The sequence below is a fragment of the Neopsephotus bourkii genome, unplaced genomic scaffold (assembly GCF_033783945.1).
Source record: "Neopsephotus bourkii isolate Nb327-2 ecotype Australia unplaced genomic scaffold, CSIRO-AGI_Nbou_v1 NB_1760, whole genome shotgun sequence".
NCBI classification, from domain to species: domain Eukaryota; kingdom Metazoa; phylum Chordata; class Aves; order Psittaciformes; family Psittacidae; genus Neopsephotus; species Neopsephotus bourkii.
The window spans coordinates 3921911-3934766 of record NW_026902234.1 but is presented as its reverse complement, the minus strand read 5'-3'; the positions used below and the strand labels follow the sequence as shown (position 1 = coordinate 3934766).

The window sequence follows — 12856 nt, the reverse complement described above, 5'->3', positions numbered from 1 at the left end:
GAGAATTGCTTCAGTTTCCTTTCTAACTCTTTGCTTGGAAATGGTCCATAAGAAATTAGGTTCTGGTAACTTTCACATGCAGAATAAATTAAATGCATATCTCTGCTCACTGCTCAGCAGTATGTTTATGTCCTGCTCTCTTAATGCTCTTTAAAGGTAGACTCTTGTTTTCCAGGGGGGAAAAAATACCCTCAAACTTGTGTCTTTGCTATTGATTCCAAATTTTCTAATGGTTTAGGTTTTTTAGAACTAAAAGCATTTTCTACTTACATTCTTTTCCGTCAAGCTGATGTTTGAAAGAACTATTATAAAAAGGTTATTTGGAAACAGGGTCATCTAAGCCTATATAACTATACTTGATTTAGAGGTCCAAGCATGTAATTATCACCCTTAATGGACCATTTCTTTTGTGTATTGTTCATAGTCATAAATACTAGGTACTGAGAATATGACTGTGGTATGTTCTTAGTGTTACGTAGCTTTGTGGCTAAAAACAGCAGTATCCTCCCTCAATTAGTGGTTGTAAGATGATGCTGCTGGGGCTTGCTCTTCAGTGCTTCCCTCCTGCTTTTTGCTGCTCTGGTTTTAAGCATGGACTGGCTTACACTTCTCCCCTTTCCTCAGTTCATTTCTTGGTGGTGGTTCCTTTTTCATTAGCTCCCTTGGGACAGCTTGTTTTGTTAGGACTTGTTGTTTTCCATCACTCTGTCCCTAAGGGAAGACTAATAGGTATGGTATCCAAATGGAGAGGTCTGAAATAAATGAGCAGGTCAGGCCTGTGTAATACTTACTCTTGATTTTCTCTGACCCTCTGTACCGTACCTCTGGTTGGTTAGAGACATCCTGGGCCAGATGAAGCTAATAGTTTCAGTATTCTGCAATGCATTTCTTCTAAGAATCTGCTGTATTTCCCTCCAAATTTATTAATTATCCATTGGAAATCATGAGAACACTTGGCTGCTTTAATTAAAGATTGCTTTTTCTCACAGGAATGGGCTTGGTATCTAACACCTCGCACAAAGAGAACGTTAAGCTTTTCCAGTGTACTTTGATGCAAATCAAAGCCTTTTTCTGCTGGCTGTACTCTTGCTACTGCACACCACAACTGCACCTCTCCCACCTCTGATTTCTCCTAGAGGGAACATTTAATAAGGTGTTACTGGGAAACGACGAGTCCAGTCAGTGAGCGACATGACCCCAGCAGACCATATGCTGAGCAGTACCGCATCGATGCCCAGCAGTTTGCCAACCTGTACAGGTTGGTCTCACCCTGGACCTGCGGGGAGCACACCGATGTCCTCGCCCAAAGGACTTTCAGGCTCCTGGATGAGAACATGGACAGGTTGATTGAATTCAAGGGGCTCGCCAGCTGCTTAGGTATCCACTTCCCTGTGGGCAGGAAGGTGGGGAGAGCAGGGGTGTCAGCACATGGGTGAGACATGTATGTATAAAATGCCATTCAGCTGGCAGGGGAAGATGTGGGCAGATGGTTTTCTTGGGCTTGTAATTAGCCTAGTCAGTGACCTTTACTAAATTTTTTGTGTTTCAATCACCTGAAGTTGATTAGATTTCAAAGACAGCCTAAGGACGGGATGGAATATTCATAGAATCACAGAATGGGTTGAGTTGGAAAGGACCTTAAGATCATCTAGTTCCAACCCCCCTGCCAGGGCAGGGATGCCTCACACTAGACCAGGTTGCCCAAGGCTGTGTATTAAAATTATTTGGGTTTGCATTGAATGCTGAGAAATCCTCTCTACGGGATTGCTGTTCTCAGTATACCTCTTTGTAACCACTTCTTGAAGACTTAATCTTACACAACTGACTGCTCTTTGCCTTGTATGTTCACAATAAGCAGAACAAAAAAAATCTGGCCGGCATGGATGGAGAGCTGCTCTAGGGTTGGTCTTGCGGCCACCAGCTGCTCAAATGAGTTGAGACTGCTCATCCCAAAATCCAGCTGAGGAAGAAAGTGCCAAATCGTAACTGTTGCATGACCCCAAGTGAAAAAAAAACACTCTATCAACATTCAGAGCTTCAATAAAAATCAGTAAATCCATATTTGCACCAGTTTTGCTTCTTAGAACTTTCTGAAGTGAACCAAAGCACCCTGTATTACATTGTTATTTGATTTTGAGTCTTAGGAGGATTCAATTTTGAATTAAATGTAAAAAAAAAAAAGGTCTTCACAGTATTCCAATGCACTTGAAAGTTTAGAATCTCATTTTTATTGGTCATTGAACAGATGAATTATATTACATGTGATGTGGTTTTCTCCTTTGGCCTTACTCTATAGAAGAGCAAGAAGGGATGAAGGGGAGAAATATTAAGAATATGGTGAACCCAAAGGGAATTTTCTGCCTCTCCCCTCTGATGCTGCTGTTAATCTATGGCAGCAAACAGCCCTTGCTAGACTTCCTGCCATCCTCCTTGGTATTTTTACCCGATGCTGAGGCTCTATAAGGTTAGGTACTCCCAGTCTATTTGACAAGAACAAAGACCGAACCAGATGGCTCTCACCTGCTGTTCCCCATTGACAAGCACAACTTAAAATATTGCACTGTAATATACTGGCCATATGTTTTAGTGTATTGTCCATACAAACAATTCTCTTTTGTACACAGAGAGATGCCTGATTTATTTTAAACTGTGGAAGCAAATGCTCTGGTCCCACTTCCTTTTGTTCTTTTTTTTTTTTCCTTGCAGATGTTATGTATAATGGAGAAATGAATGAAAAGATAAAGCTACTATATAAGCTGCATATCCCACCGGGTAAGAATTCTAAAAGGGAACGAATACTTCAGTTTCCAAAAGATAATATGTTGCTTAAAGCTGTTGGGAAAAGGCTGCATAACGAAGAACCCCATCTTGCTTCCTTCATCAATATAGGATGTGCATTTGTAATTTGCATTATAAAAATTACTCCAGTCAAAACCATTTTGGATTAGATGTATAGCTATATAATGTCAAGGCTCACATCTGCTGCATTCAGAGATAATTTGCAGCCAATTATGCTGTTACTTCCAGACAAAATGTGAACTGAAGGAGTGTTTTTGGGTGGCTTTGTACTCTGTATGCACTAGATCTCCATCACATCTTGATCCAGCTTTGATGAGGTGACAAAATTCTGCAGTAGTTTCTCTGTGCAAAGTTTTTAATTAAATGTACCACTCTTGGCAAACTTCCGACTCTTGCTGCAGCACCAGTCTGTCTTACTTACAGTAACACAACCTTACAGTAGGATTTAATGAAGTACTGTTTAAAAACATCCTAGCCCAATTACTTTGCTTTCTTCAAATATTTAAATTAAATAATCATTATGCAGCATTTGAAGAATTAATCATTACATTTATCCCTTGTTTTTTTGATAGCTCTCACAGAGAATGAACGAGACAGCCAGTCACCATTGAAGAATCCTTTGCTGTCAACTTCAAGACCACTAGTTATTGGAAAATCAAATGGTATATGTCCAGAATGGTTCCCTAATGCCTGTGCATATGAGAACCAACTTCCCATTTGCTAACCCTGTATCATCTCTGCTGAGGTTTATGCTGAAATGTCAATTTACTCCAGTGACTTGAAAACTAATTATTTTTTGTCTGCCCCCCAAAAGGTGATGCAGTAGATTACCAGAAGCAGTTGAAGCAGATGCTGAAGGATCTCGCCAAAGAAAAAGATACTAAAACTGAAAAAGAATTGCCAAAAATGAGCCAGGTACGTGTCTTAGATGCTTTAGTTTGTTTTAAAAGAAATGGAGAGCACTCAAAAATGCAGTGACTGAATACAACAGTTCAGCTCTTTCTGAGAAAGCGTAACTTCAGCATGAGCTTAGACTCAGTCCTTTAGATTTAGAGAACTGGGCTCCTCTCATCGGGAGAGCAAGTGTTTAAGGACTCTGAGCTACCTTTCCAGCTACTCCCTCTCCTCAGACTGGCTGGTGAATAGACAGAATTTCACTCACCCACAGCCTAACAGGCTGGAAAAAGCCCTCCTCCTAAGGCCAAAGAATTCCCAAGAATGAATACTGCTGTTCTGTCTTCCCTGGCCTCCTCTCCACCAGACTGCTGTTACTTCTTTCTTAGCCCGCTACCAACTGGGCCTTGGCCTGTCTTAGCCAAACACTAACTAGAACTGCATGAAGTAAGAAAAACAGCTGAAGGCTGTCATCATCTTACCATCTCCTCCCTAATGCTAGTAGAGCTCCGTGTGTCCTGTTGGCTTAAGGAAATCTTCAGGGAAAAGGGTCCTGAAGTTTTAAACGGATGTCACATACCTATGCTATCAGCTCAGCAGGGACACAGTATCTCTTCTAAAAGCACTGCTTGACTATACTTCCCGCAGTCCCTTTCACCCTGAATTAGCCATCCTACAATTGTATGAATCTTGGGGACGCACAAATTTTTTTAGCAGGATATGGAAACACCCTCTCTAGCCTGATAATCATCTGTGATGGGTGGGGAATGGAGGGAGAAGCAGGGAAGATGTCTGAATTTTGTTAGTAGAAGAGGTGGGGAAAGATGGGAGAAACAGCAGACAGGAAGTTCCTCACAGACCTGTGCATGGCTGTTTTGGTTGCAACTCATTCTTTATAACAGCCACTAGTTTCCCACCACTAACGGATTGTATCCCTTGCCTTGCATCTTACTTGACCTTTGGACATCTGGGATGCTCTGACATCCTTCATCAAGGCAGCAGAAAACTTTTCTGCTCTGTTCCCTTTTTATTTGCAGCGACAAGGTTTCCTAGTATCTGTGGGTTGAAATCTCTTCAGTAGCATTTCTTTAAAAGCAGGCAGGAATTATAAATGAGTATATAAATGTACATGGCATTCTGCCTTCCTTTGCAGTACTGCATCCTCACCTGACTCCTATGTTTAGTTACTCACAACCTGGCTGTTCAATAGTTTCTTTTGTCATCCTTTACAGAGGGAGTTCATTCAGTTCTGCAAAACCTTGTATAGCATGTTTCATGAAGATCCAGAGGAGAATGATTTATATCAAGCCATTGCCACTGTGACCACACTGTTACTTCAGATTGGAGAAGTAGGACAAAGAAGCATAAGCTTGGGGAGTGGATCAGATGAGTTCACCGAGGACTTGCAGCCTGAGGCCTCCACTTCAGACCAGGATGCTGTTTTTACTGACACTGTGAAGACCCCTCAGAAAGACTCTCAACCTTCTCCTGTGACTGAAGGGGACTGGACAGTCTCTTTTGAACATATTTTAGCATCCCTCTTGACTGAACAGTCATTAGTTAACTTCTTTGAAAAACCCTTAGAACTAAAGCCAAAACTTGAGAATGCAAAGTTAAATCAATATAGTCTCAAAACAAATGGAATGAGCTGCCAGTCACGGGGGGAACATACAAAACTAAACACACAGACATAGCAAACTCATCAAAACCTAAATGCACTGAAGTAATGCCAAAGCACATACTTTAAAAGGCTTTCAGTTAGCCGTGGACTTTTGATAAACAATTTATTGGTCTGTGGTTTTCTGTTTAAGAGCTTTAAAAGCTAAAAGATGTATAGGTTTGTTCTGTGCCATTGATTTATTAATTGTGTTCTTGTTTTGAATGTCAAAGGAAATATCTGTCTACAGTGTGAAGACACTGAGTCCTCTTCTGCACTGGGAGAGCAGAGGCTGGCTCCTGGTGTTCTTTTGAACAGATGAAAACATTTCTCAGCTACTGTCTGCATTTGGGTTGCCTTTTTTGCACTAATACTGAAAACCGTTTCAATGCTGGTAATTGAAACTATTTTAATATATTTGATTGTATTCCAATTTGTATGTCTTGCTGAAATGTTAAGTGTACATGGACTATGCTTCTGATGTTGGTCTGTGAAAACATGCACTTTTAAATAAACCCTTTTTATACTAGACTTGTATTAACAGTATTTGTTGATATATGGAAACAAGTGCCTTTGGTCCCTACTTCATTAAACTAATTCCCTGAGCTAGCATGCTCACAATTAATTCACAGGTTGGAAGGCCACGTTTCAGTGCAAAGCACAGACCTGCTTCAGAAAAGTTCACTGTTTCTGCCTACGAGACTAGAGGGGCACTAAATACAGGGAGTTTCCTTTATCCATAAGAGATTACATGTATGAAGTATTACTCTAAGTTTTGGGGGCTGGGGTTGTTGTTATTTTTCTTTAACAAACTCGTCCTTAACTTAAAATAGCTGTGTAGTGGCTCTTAATTCCCACAGGAATAAACAAAACCACTAGGACTTTGCCACCCCTATAGGAACACCCATGTATCTTCCTTATTCCATATCTAACAGAAGTCTACAGTACCTTTAAGAAAGTTATACACCCTTATACACAAGCCCAAAGAAAGTAAGATACTTTAAGATGTTGTCACCTGTTCAACTCAATGCTTCATGAATGACAGCTTGAAGAGACTGGACAATAAAAGAACAAACAGGAATAAACTTTCTTTTTATCCTTTTATTGTAATGAAAATCAGTTTAATTTTCGTCCACATTGACTGTCTGTAGACCTGCAAAACAAGAAACCGTATCACCACCTACTGCTAGGACAATTCCTTTATGTATATTCAAGTCTTCACAAGAAAGCGCACCTACAGTTTCAAAGCTAGTTTGGTGATTGCCTTCTGGAAGAGCATACTACACAGACAAGTACTTCACCAAAAGCTTCATGTTAAAGTAATTCTGCAATTAAGACACTTCTCAGATGATAACCAGAAACAGCTCAACCTGCTTGAGCTTTTGACATCAGAGGGTGGACTTCACATGGGAGAACAAACTTTAAAACTACCCTAACAACTGTGGCCAGTGGTTTTTATTCTCAAAATTTAAATGATAGCTCACCAATTCCTGTATTTACTTTTTAATGCTGATCAGGCAAGCTAGCAGCCCTGTTCTCTACAGCAGAGCTAGTTCAAGCCAGCAGTCTGCCCCCTTCAGCATGCTTTTCATCTGAATTTTGCACTGCAAGAGAAGCTGTCCCACTTTGCTACTTGCTCAGAAAACATAGCACAGAGAGACGGCATACAAACTCACCTTTGAATGTTGTGACTGGTACATAGGTAACCAGTGTGTATAGCTTGTTTGGTGAATCTTCATCCTCATTGCGCTTTCTGGACAAACGGACACGGATACGGTAAGGAACATTCCTAAAATAAAGACAACAGATTAACTTTCAGTAAAATATGTACAGAAACCTGATAATCCATAGAAAAGTTAGTTGCTCCATGATTACTCTCCCCTCCCTTCAAATTCTTAAGCTTTGCCTATTTGTGCAAAGACATGATGAGTTAATTCTATCTCAGCATAATAAGACAGAAATCCTGTACCTTAGAGGCTGTACTGTTTGCCTTAGAGGAACTTTTTGGTTTGTTTTTTAGTTTTGTTAAAGTCAGCAGCTAAGATTTAACCGGGCCTTGAATAAGATGTTCCCATAATCCAGTGGGAGCATAAAGTCAGATGTGGATCTTCTGTCCACTACTGATCGAGGAAATACACTATGAAGATGACCATAAAGCACAGTGTGGATGATCGGCAAGCAGCTGTTACTAACATTTCTTACTAGAACAGAGTGAGGAAAAAAAACCCCAACGATCTGTTCTGAAAGCCTGAGGCCCCTGTCAAGAGTCAGAGTACTGTCCAATCTGTATGCCAGAAGTCATGTGGAAATTCTAGTGCGCAGTAGACCTGAATGAAGATCTTATTCACCAGCATACAACTGATCAAACATTTCTTCCTCACAAAATGTGTGGAAACACAACTAATTCACTTAAGATGATTTTGATAGCAAGTCTGTCCTGGATTCAGCTGTAGCAGTCAATTTTCTCCTTCTTAGTAGCATGGAACCTAGGACAAAGTCAAAGCTTAGCATCCTCCACTAATACTGCCCAAAATAATGCTGCTGAGGGAGGGCCCAATTCACATTATTTTTCAAGTAACCTCTCACCTCAAATGAACTTGAGAGTTTGGGAAACTCCTGCTCAGAGTACTTTGCTTCATAGCATATGTGAAGGAACTTCCTGCTTGCTCTATGTTCTCAAGAGCATACTTACTAAATCAAATGGATGCAGTAAGATGTGGGAACTTGCTTTGACTTACTCCCTTTTTGAAACAAGTCAATAGCATTTTTCACTACTTAGATCACTGACTATCATAGTAGCTGGCCTCTTGATTTTAGCCTCGCCTGATCCTTCCAGAGGAAGGTATTTTACTTTGCATGCATTACTTATTCTAACCAGTGAAAATTGCAGTTTTCACACTGGAAAGATTCCTTCCTCCACAGACCGCACTTCTACTAGCTAAGTCTTGATTAGCAGCCTCACTACTAAGCTCTGAAGATACAGTGTCAGCTAGTTCAATTACTACTTCTTCACTGCCTATGAACTGGAACATCTCAACAGGAAGGGCAAAGAACCCCGGCCCAGAAGGCCCAGTAACTTAGGTCAACCCTTCCTTCAAAGATAGGGTGGGAAGATCGGCCTAAGCACACAGCTCCAAGTACTGTAAATATGTCAAAAGGCTAGACTTGGGAATCCAACTCCTAGGAGACATGGTTTAAAACAAGGGCTCACGTGTATCTACTGTATCACTCACAGTATTAATCCCTACCAGTTAATCTTTTACTATGGTTTAAGACATCCCACTCCTCACAGGAGTCTTTCTGGACCATCTTTGCACATGTCAAACGTCAAATCAGCTGCCTGTGTAGCAGTGACTTAACAGACACTGTAATTTCTGCCCCCTAAACTACTTAGCATTTGTATTCCCACAAGAAGATTAATGTCCCTATTTAAAATACACCTCACTTTTTCCTTTTGTAGTATTTTGGTATCAATTCAGCATGCTTTGAAACCTAAACCTGTTTAAACACATAACACAAATCCCAGGTACTTATCATGGACTGCAGGTATCACTAAAAAGACGTTTCTAAAAACTGCTGCAACAGGGATTGGGATACTACAGTATTACAATACTCCAATCCTTTCCCTCCCCCTGCCTTCTGCCCCCAGGCCCACATTCCTTGTTTCCTTCGCTTTATTCTTGTTAGAGATAGGAGGAAATTATTTTCAGTGCCATCTTACCAACGCTTTGCTACAAATATGCTAAGGGAGCTGACCAGAAACAGAGGTTACAGAAAGCTTAGCCTAGCATGCTGTAAGAAAGCAGGCATTTGCTAAGGATATGCAAATACTGGAAGTCATATACTTTTTTTTTTTTCCAAGTCCTGTACCTCCACATACAGTTACAAGGGTTTTCCTCACCCAATAAGGAAAGTTGCAGAAACCTACCTTATTCCTTTAGCCCAAACTGCTTTGTTCAATCTGGTATCAATGCGAACATCAGGAGTACCCATTTCCTTCATCGCAAATTTGCGGATCTCCTTAAGAGCACGCGGTGCTCGTTTCTTGAAGCCCCTGGGACAGACACAAAAGCCATTTCTTTAATTTTAGGACTAGCTGCACCATAACATGACTAGACCTTTACTCTGGTAGACAGCTGCTAACCTTAATACCTACGCCTAATAGAAACCACACACAGAATCACAGAATGGTTTGAGTTGAAGGGACCATAAAACTCATCTAGTTCCAACCCTCCTGCCATGGACAGGGACACCTCCCACTGGAGCAAGTTCCTCGAAGTCCCACCCACTTAAACACTTAAACATCCACTTAAACGCTTTAAACACTCTATGTAGAATAATTTCAGTTAAAATTTTGCAACTGCCAGATTGCCCAGATGTCTTATTCAAACAGGATGACATTAAAACTTATCACAATATTACTTTAGAGATCAGAGCTTTCACAAATACTCGAGTAACAAGCTGATGAGAAAAGCAGTACAATAATAGTAACGTAAACTTGACAAAACTCTATCTCTATTGAAATAAACAGCAGAATGAAAATGATGTTATTCTAAGTAACAGCTTCTGATAAACAGTATTTGATCATAGAATCAGAGAATTGTTAGGGTTTGAAAGGACCTTAAGATCATCTGGTTCCTACCTCCCTGCCATGAGCAGGTGCACCTCACACTAGACCATGTCACACAAGGCTCTGTCCAGCCTGGCCTTGAACACTCCTAGGGATGGAGAATTTACCACTTCTTTGGGCAACCTGTTCCAGTGCCTCTCCACCTTGACAGTAATGGACTTTTTCCTTCTATATAACCTGAACTTCCTCTGTTTAATTTTAAACCCATTTCCTCTTGTCCTATCACTACAGTCCCTGATGAAGAGGGGACTCTCTCTCTCGCATCCTTGTAGGCCCCCTTCAGATACTGGAAGGCTGTTGATGGTGACTTTCTTCACATTAGTATGACTGCACCAATGCCACCATGAGAACAGCTTTGGTTTTTTTTACAAGTATAGCTTGTCTCATGCTTGTTATGGACAGATTCTGCACAACTAGACATTTAGACTAAAAGTTACAGCTGCACTGTGAGTGTTGTGCCATGTGTATTATTTCCACACTATGACACACAACTAGTACCAGTAATCTCTGAGGTCCCACAGTGGGCACTATTTATTGTTATTTGCACACTGCTGTTGATATTTAGTGCTGGAAATTGGAAGTGTGTGATTACGACTGAGACAAGCATTAAACAACAAATATTGCACCCCTAAGTACTTCACAGCTAAGAAGAGGCTAACCCAAAAAAAAAAGTGGATAGCAGGATCATCAGTATTAAAAATAGGCTGAATTACCATAAGCAATCAACAGGCAAGGCCAGAACAACTTATTGCCATTTAAAGGTGCCACTGCCTCCCAACGTAACCCCTGGGTTTGCTATACTGTCTTGTTTCTCTCTTATTCTAAGCCAGCTTCAGCATTTTCACCAATTATTTTGATTTGGATATAGTCTTCTTCCATGTGACTGCAGCCATACACATACAAAGAGAATCAAAGGGAGATGCATCTTCTCAAGAAGTACTCTCAAGCACTTTACCACTACATGGTTGTATGAGGTTCAACATTTTGTCTGGTAAAAAGTTACTCTTGTCTGCACACAAGTGTTTGTTCAACCAAGTCACACCCCAATTTACACCTCACACAATTTAGTGATGATAAGCACAGAGCTAATCATCTGATGACAACAGTATTTCATTTCTAAAACTTGCTATAGTGGGCTAAGCTTTAAACTTCACTTGGGACAGATGACAACCTATGCACAGAGGTAAACAGATCTAACCTCAAATTAAGTCCAGGAACACCCACAAAAAAGGAAACTTGCTTGTTCCCAAAAGCCACATCTTAACTGGAGGTCTGCACAGGTAGAGAGTGGTTTCCTCAGGACACAGTTGTAGCACAACAGACTAAGCTGTCACACATTAACATCAGTGACAGGAAGGATTTGTTCTCTGTCATTTAAAACCAACTGAACCAACTTCCAAACACTGCTTTTATGTAAGGCCTGTATCACGGATAAAAAGAACTTACACGCCATGGATCCGCTTGTGAATGTTGATGGTATATTCTCTAGTTACCACCTCATTGATGGCAGAGCGTCCCTTCTTTTTCTCACCACCTTTCTTTGCAGGAGCCATCTGAGCAACGCTGAAAAGCATCCATGTACGCATCAAACACAGACCCAACTTTTCCCCTGTCACCTTCCCTCCCAGCTCCTTACAAGCAACACCACTCCTACGTTCAGAAACTTAACTTTAAGCGTAATTCAACCCCGGGGCCGCAGCAGTTCAGATTTTACACAGCAACTTTCCAGCATCACAAATGTTTTACTTTCATCTCCCTGACAGGAACATGAAACAGATCTGAGACTGACTACATGCCATGAAGACTAGGCGCCTGGACAGCCCCAAGCGACCCTGAGACCACCCCGTCCCGCCGCAGCATGTCCACGTCCCTTCCTGCTCCGACGCGACCCAGGTGGGTAGCTCAGCCCGTTTAGAAAAGGAGACAGCGGTGACAAGAGAGGCTCCTTCCGGGGTCTGACAGTGGCCTACAGCGTCCTCCTTCCTCACCAAGACCCAGCACGGGTCGTAAACCCCCACAAGGACCCCACAGAGCTCCCCGAGCCCGCGCCTTGCCCGCCTCAGCACAGGCCTAAGGGAGCGAGGGGGGTACAAGGAGATGGGCCCCAGCCTCATCGAACCCGAGCCGCCGAGAGGCACCACTCGGTGCCTCCCGCACCGGAACGTCCCCCCGCGCCGAACCAGGCAAACGACTCCCCGGGTGGCAGAGTCCGCAAAGCAGATGGACACGGATTGAGCAAACCGGCCCACGCCCGCCACTCACCCCGCCCGGGTACAAGCCGGAAAAGACCGCGCACAGCACTGTGGGAGCCAAGAGTCCTTCCGGGATGCGGGTGAGGCGGACTGCGCCGCCGCCGGGAGGGGCCTAGTCCGCCCGGGCCGCGCATGTGCGGGGTGTTGGCTCGTCCCCAGGTTTCCCGTGTGAGGGTGTTGTGCTGTGGCAGCTGGTTGTGCTGATGGGTGTTTGGGGTGTTGGTTCCGGCTCTCCCGACCGGAGGGGTGCTTCTGGCGCAGCCTGAGCCGACATCCTTGAGGATATCGGGTGTCCGTCAGGTGGCCACGTGCCTACGTGCCGTCACTGTTTAGGCACCTTTGTTTTAGGTGGGGTGTTGTGTGGGGAGCTCGGCTTGAGGTGGGGTGGTGTGCTTCTAGCAAGCGGCTTTTCCTGTTAAGATGCGCAGCTCCTGTGATGAGGCAGAAGCTGGGTGTTGCAGTGGCCCTGCCTCCACAGCCTAAGGGAGAACGAATGCCCCAAGTTGAGCTTGGTCTCAGCTGTAATGAATCACAGCAGCCCAGCGCTATGAAGAGGATTAGCATTGCGTTATGTTTTCAACAGGGAACAAGTGTAATAATCCAAACCCAGAATGTGTGTACAGT

At 42.6% G+C, this 12856-nt stretch overlaps 2 protein-coding genes across 4 annotated transcripts in view; one reads left to right on the top strand and one right to left on the bottom strand.

Moving 5' to 3' along the window:
* Positions 1–5881, top strand: part of TBC1D8 (TBC1 domain family member 8) — a 49215-nt gene extending 43334 nt beyond the window's left edge. For both annotated transcript variants that reach the window (XM_061377587.1, XM_061377586.1), the window contains exons 16-20: positions 1137–1377; positions 2707–2772; positions 3372–3461; positions 3614–3714; positions 4926–5881. In XM_061377587.1, coding sequence (XP_061233571.1) covers positions 1137–1377; positions 2707–2772; positions 3372–3461; positions 3614–3714; positions 4926–5387 — 960 coding nt within the window. In that variant the 3' untranslated portion in view covers positions 5388–5881. The remainder of the gene's footprint in view (positions 1–1136; positions 1378–2706; positions 2773–3371; positions 3462–3613; positions 3715–4925) is intronic.
* A 550-nt stretch (positions 5882–6431) lies between these two features.
* RPL31 (ribosomal protein L31) lies at positions 6432–12267 on the bottom strand. Of its 2 annotated transcripts, XM_061377592.1 has the most exons (5): positions 12243–12267; positions 11427–11543; positions 9279–9404; positions 7027–7139; positions 6432–6503 (listed from the first exon to the last, which is right to left on the bottom strand). In XM_061377592.1, the coding sequence occupies exons 2-5, from the start codon at positions 11531–11533 to the stop codon at positions 6472–6474; spliced, it is 378 nt and encodes a 125-aa protein (XP_061233576.1). In that variant the 5' UTR covers positions 11534–11543; positions 12243–12267; the 3' UTR covers positions 6432–6471. The 2 variants fall into 2 exon arrangements, with proteins under 2 accessions (XP_061233576.1, XP_061233574.1); XM_061377590.1 differs by lacking the exon at positions 12243–12267 and having other exon boundaries at positions 11427–11566.
* Positions 12268–12856: the final 589 nt, after the last annotated feature.

Coding starts and splice junctions, on each gene's coding strand:
- RPL31 (XM_061377590.1), bottom strand. CDS start 11,566: ATGCGTACATGGATGCTTTTCAGCGTTGCTCAGATGGCTCCTGCAAAG. Junction 7,140..9,278: donor GTTTGGGCTAAAGGAATAAG/GTAGGTTTCTGC, acceptor TCTTTATTTTAG/GAATGTTCCTTACCGTATCC. Junction 6,504..7,026: donor ACCAGTCACAACATTCAAAG/GTGAGTTTGTAT, acceptor CTTGTTTTGCAG/GTCTACAGACAGTCAATGTG.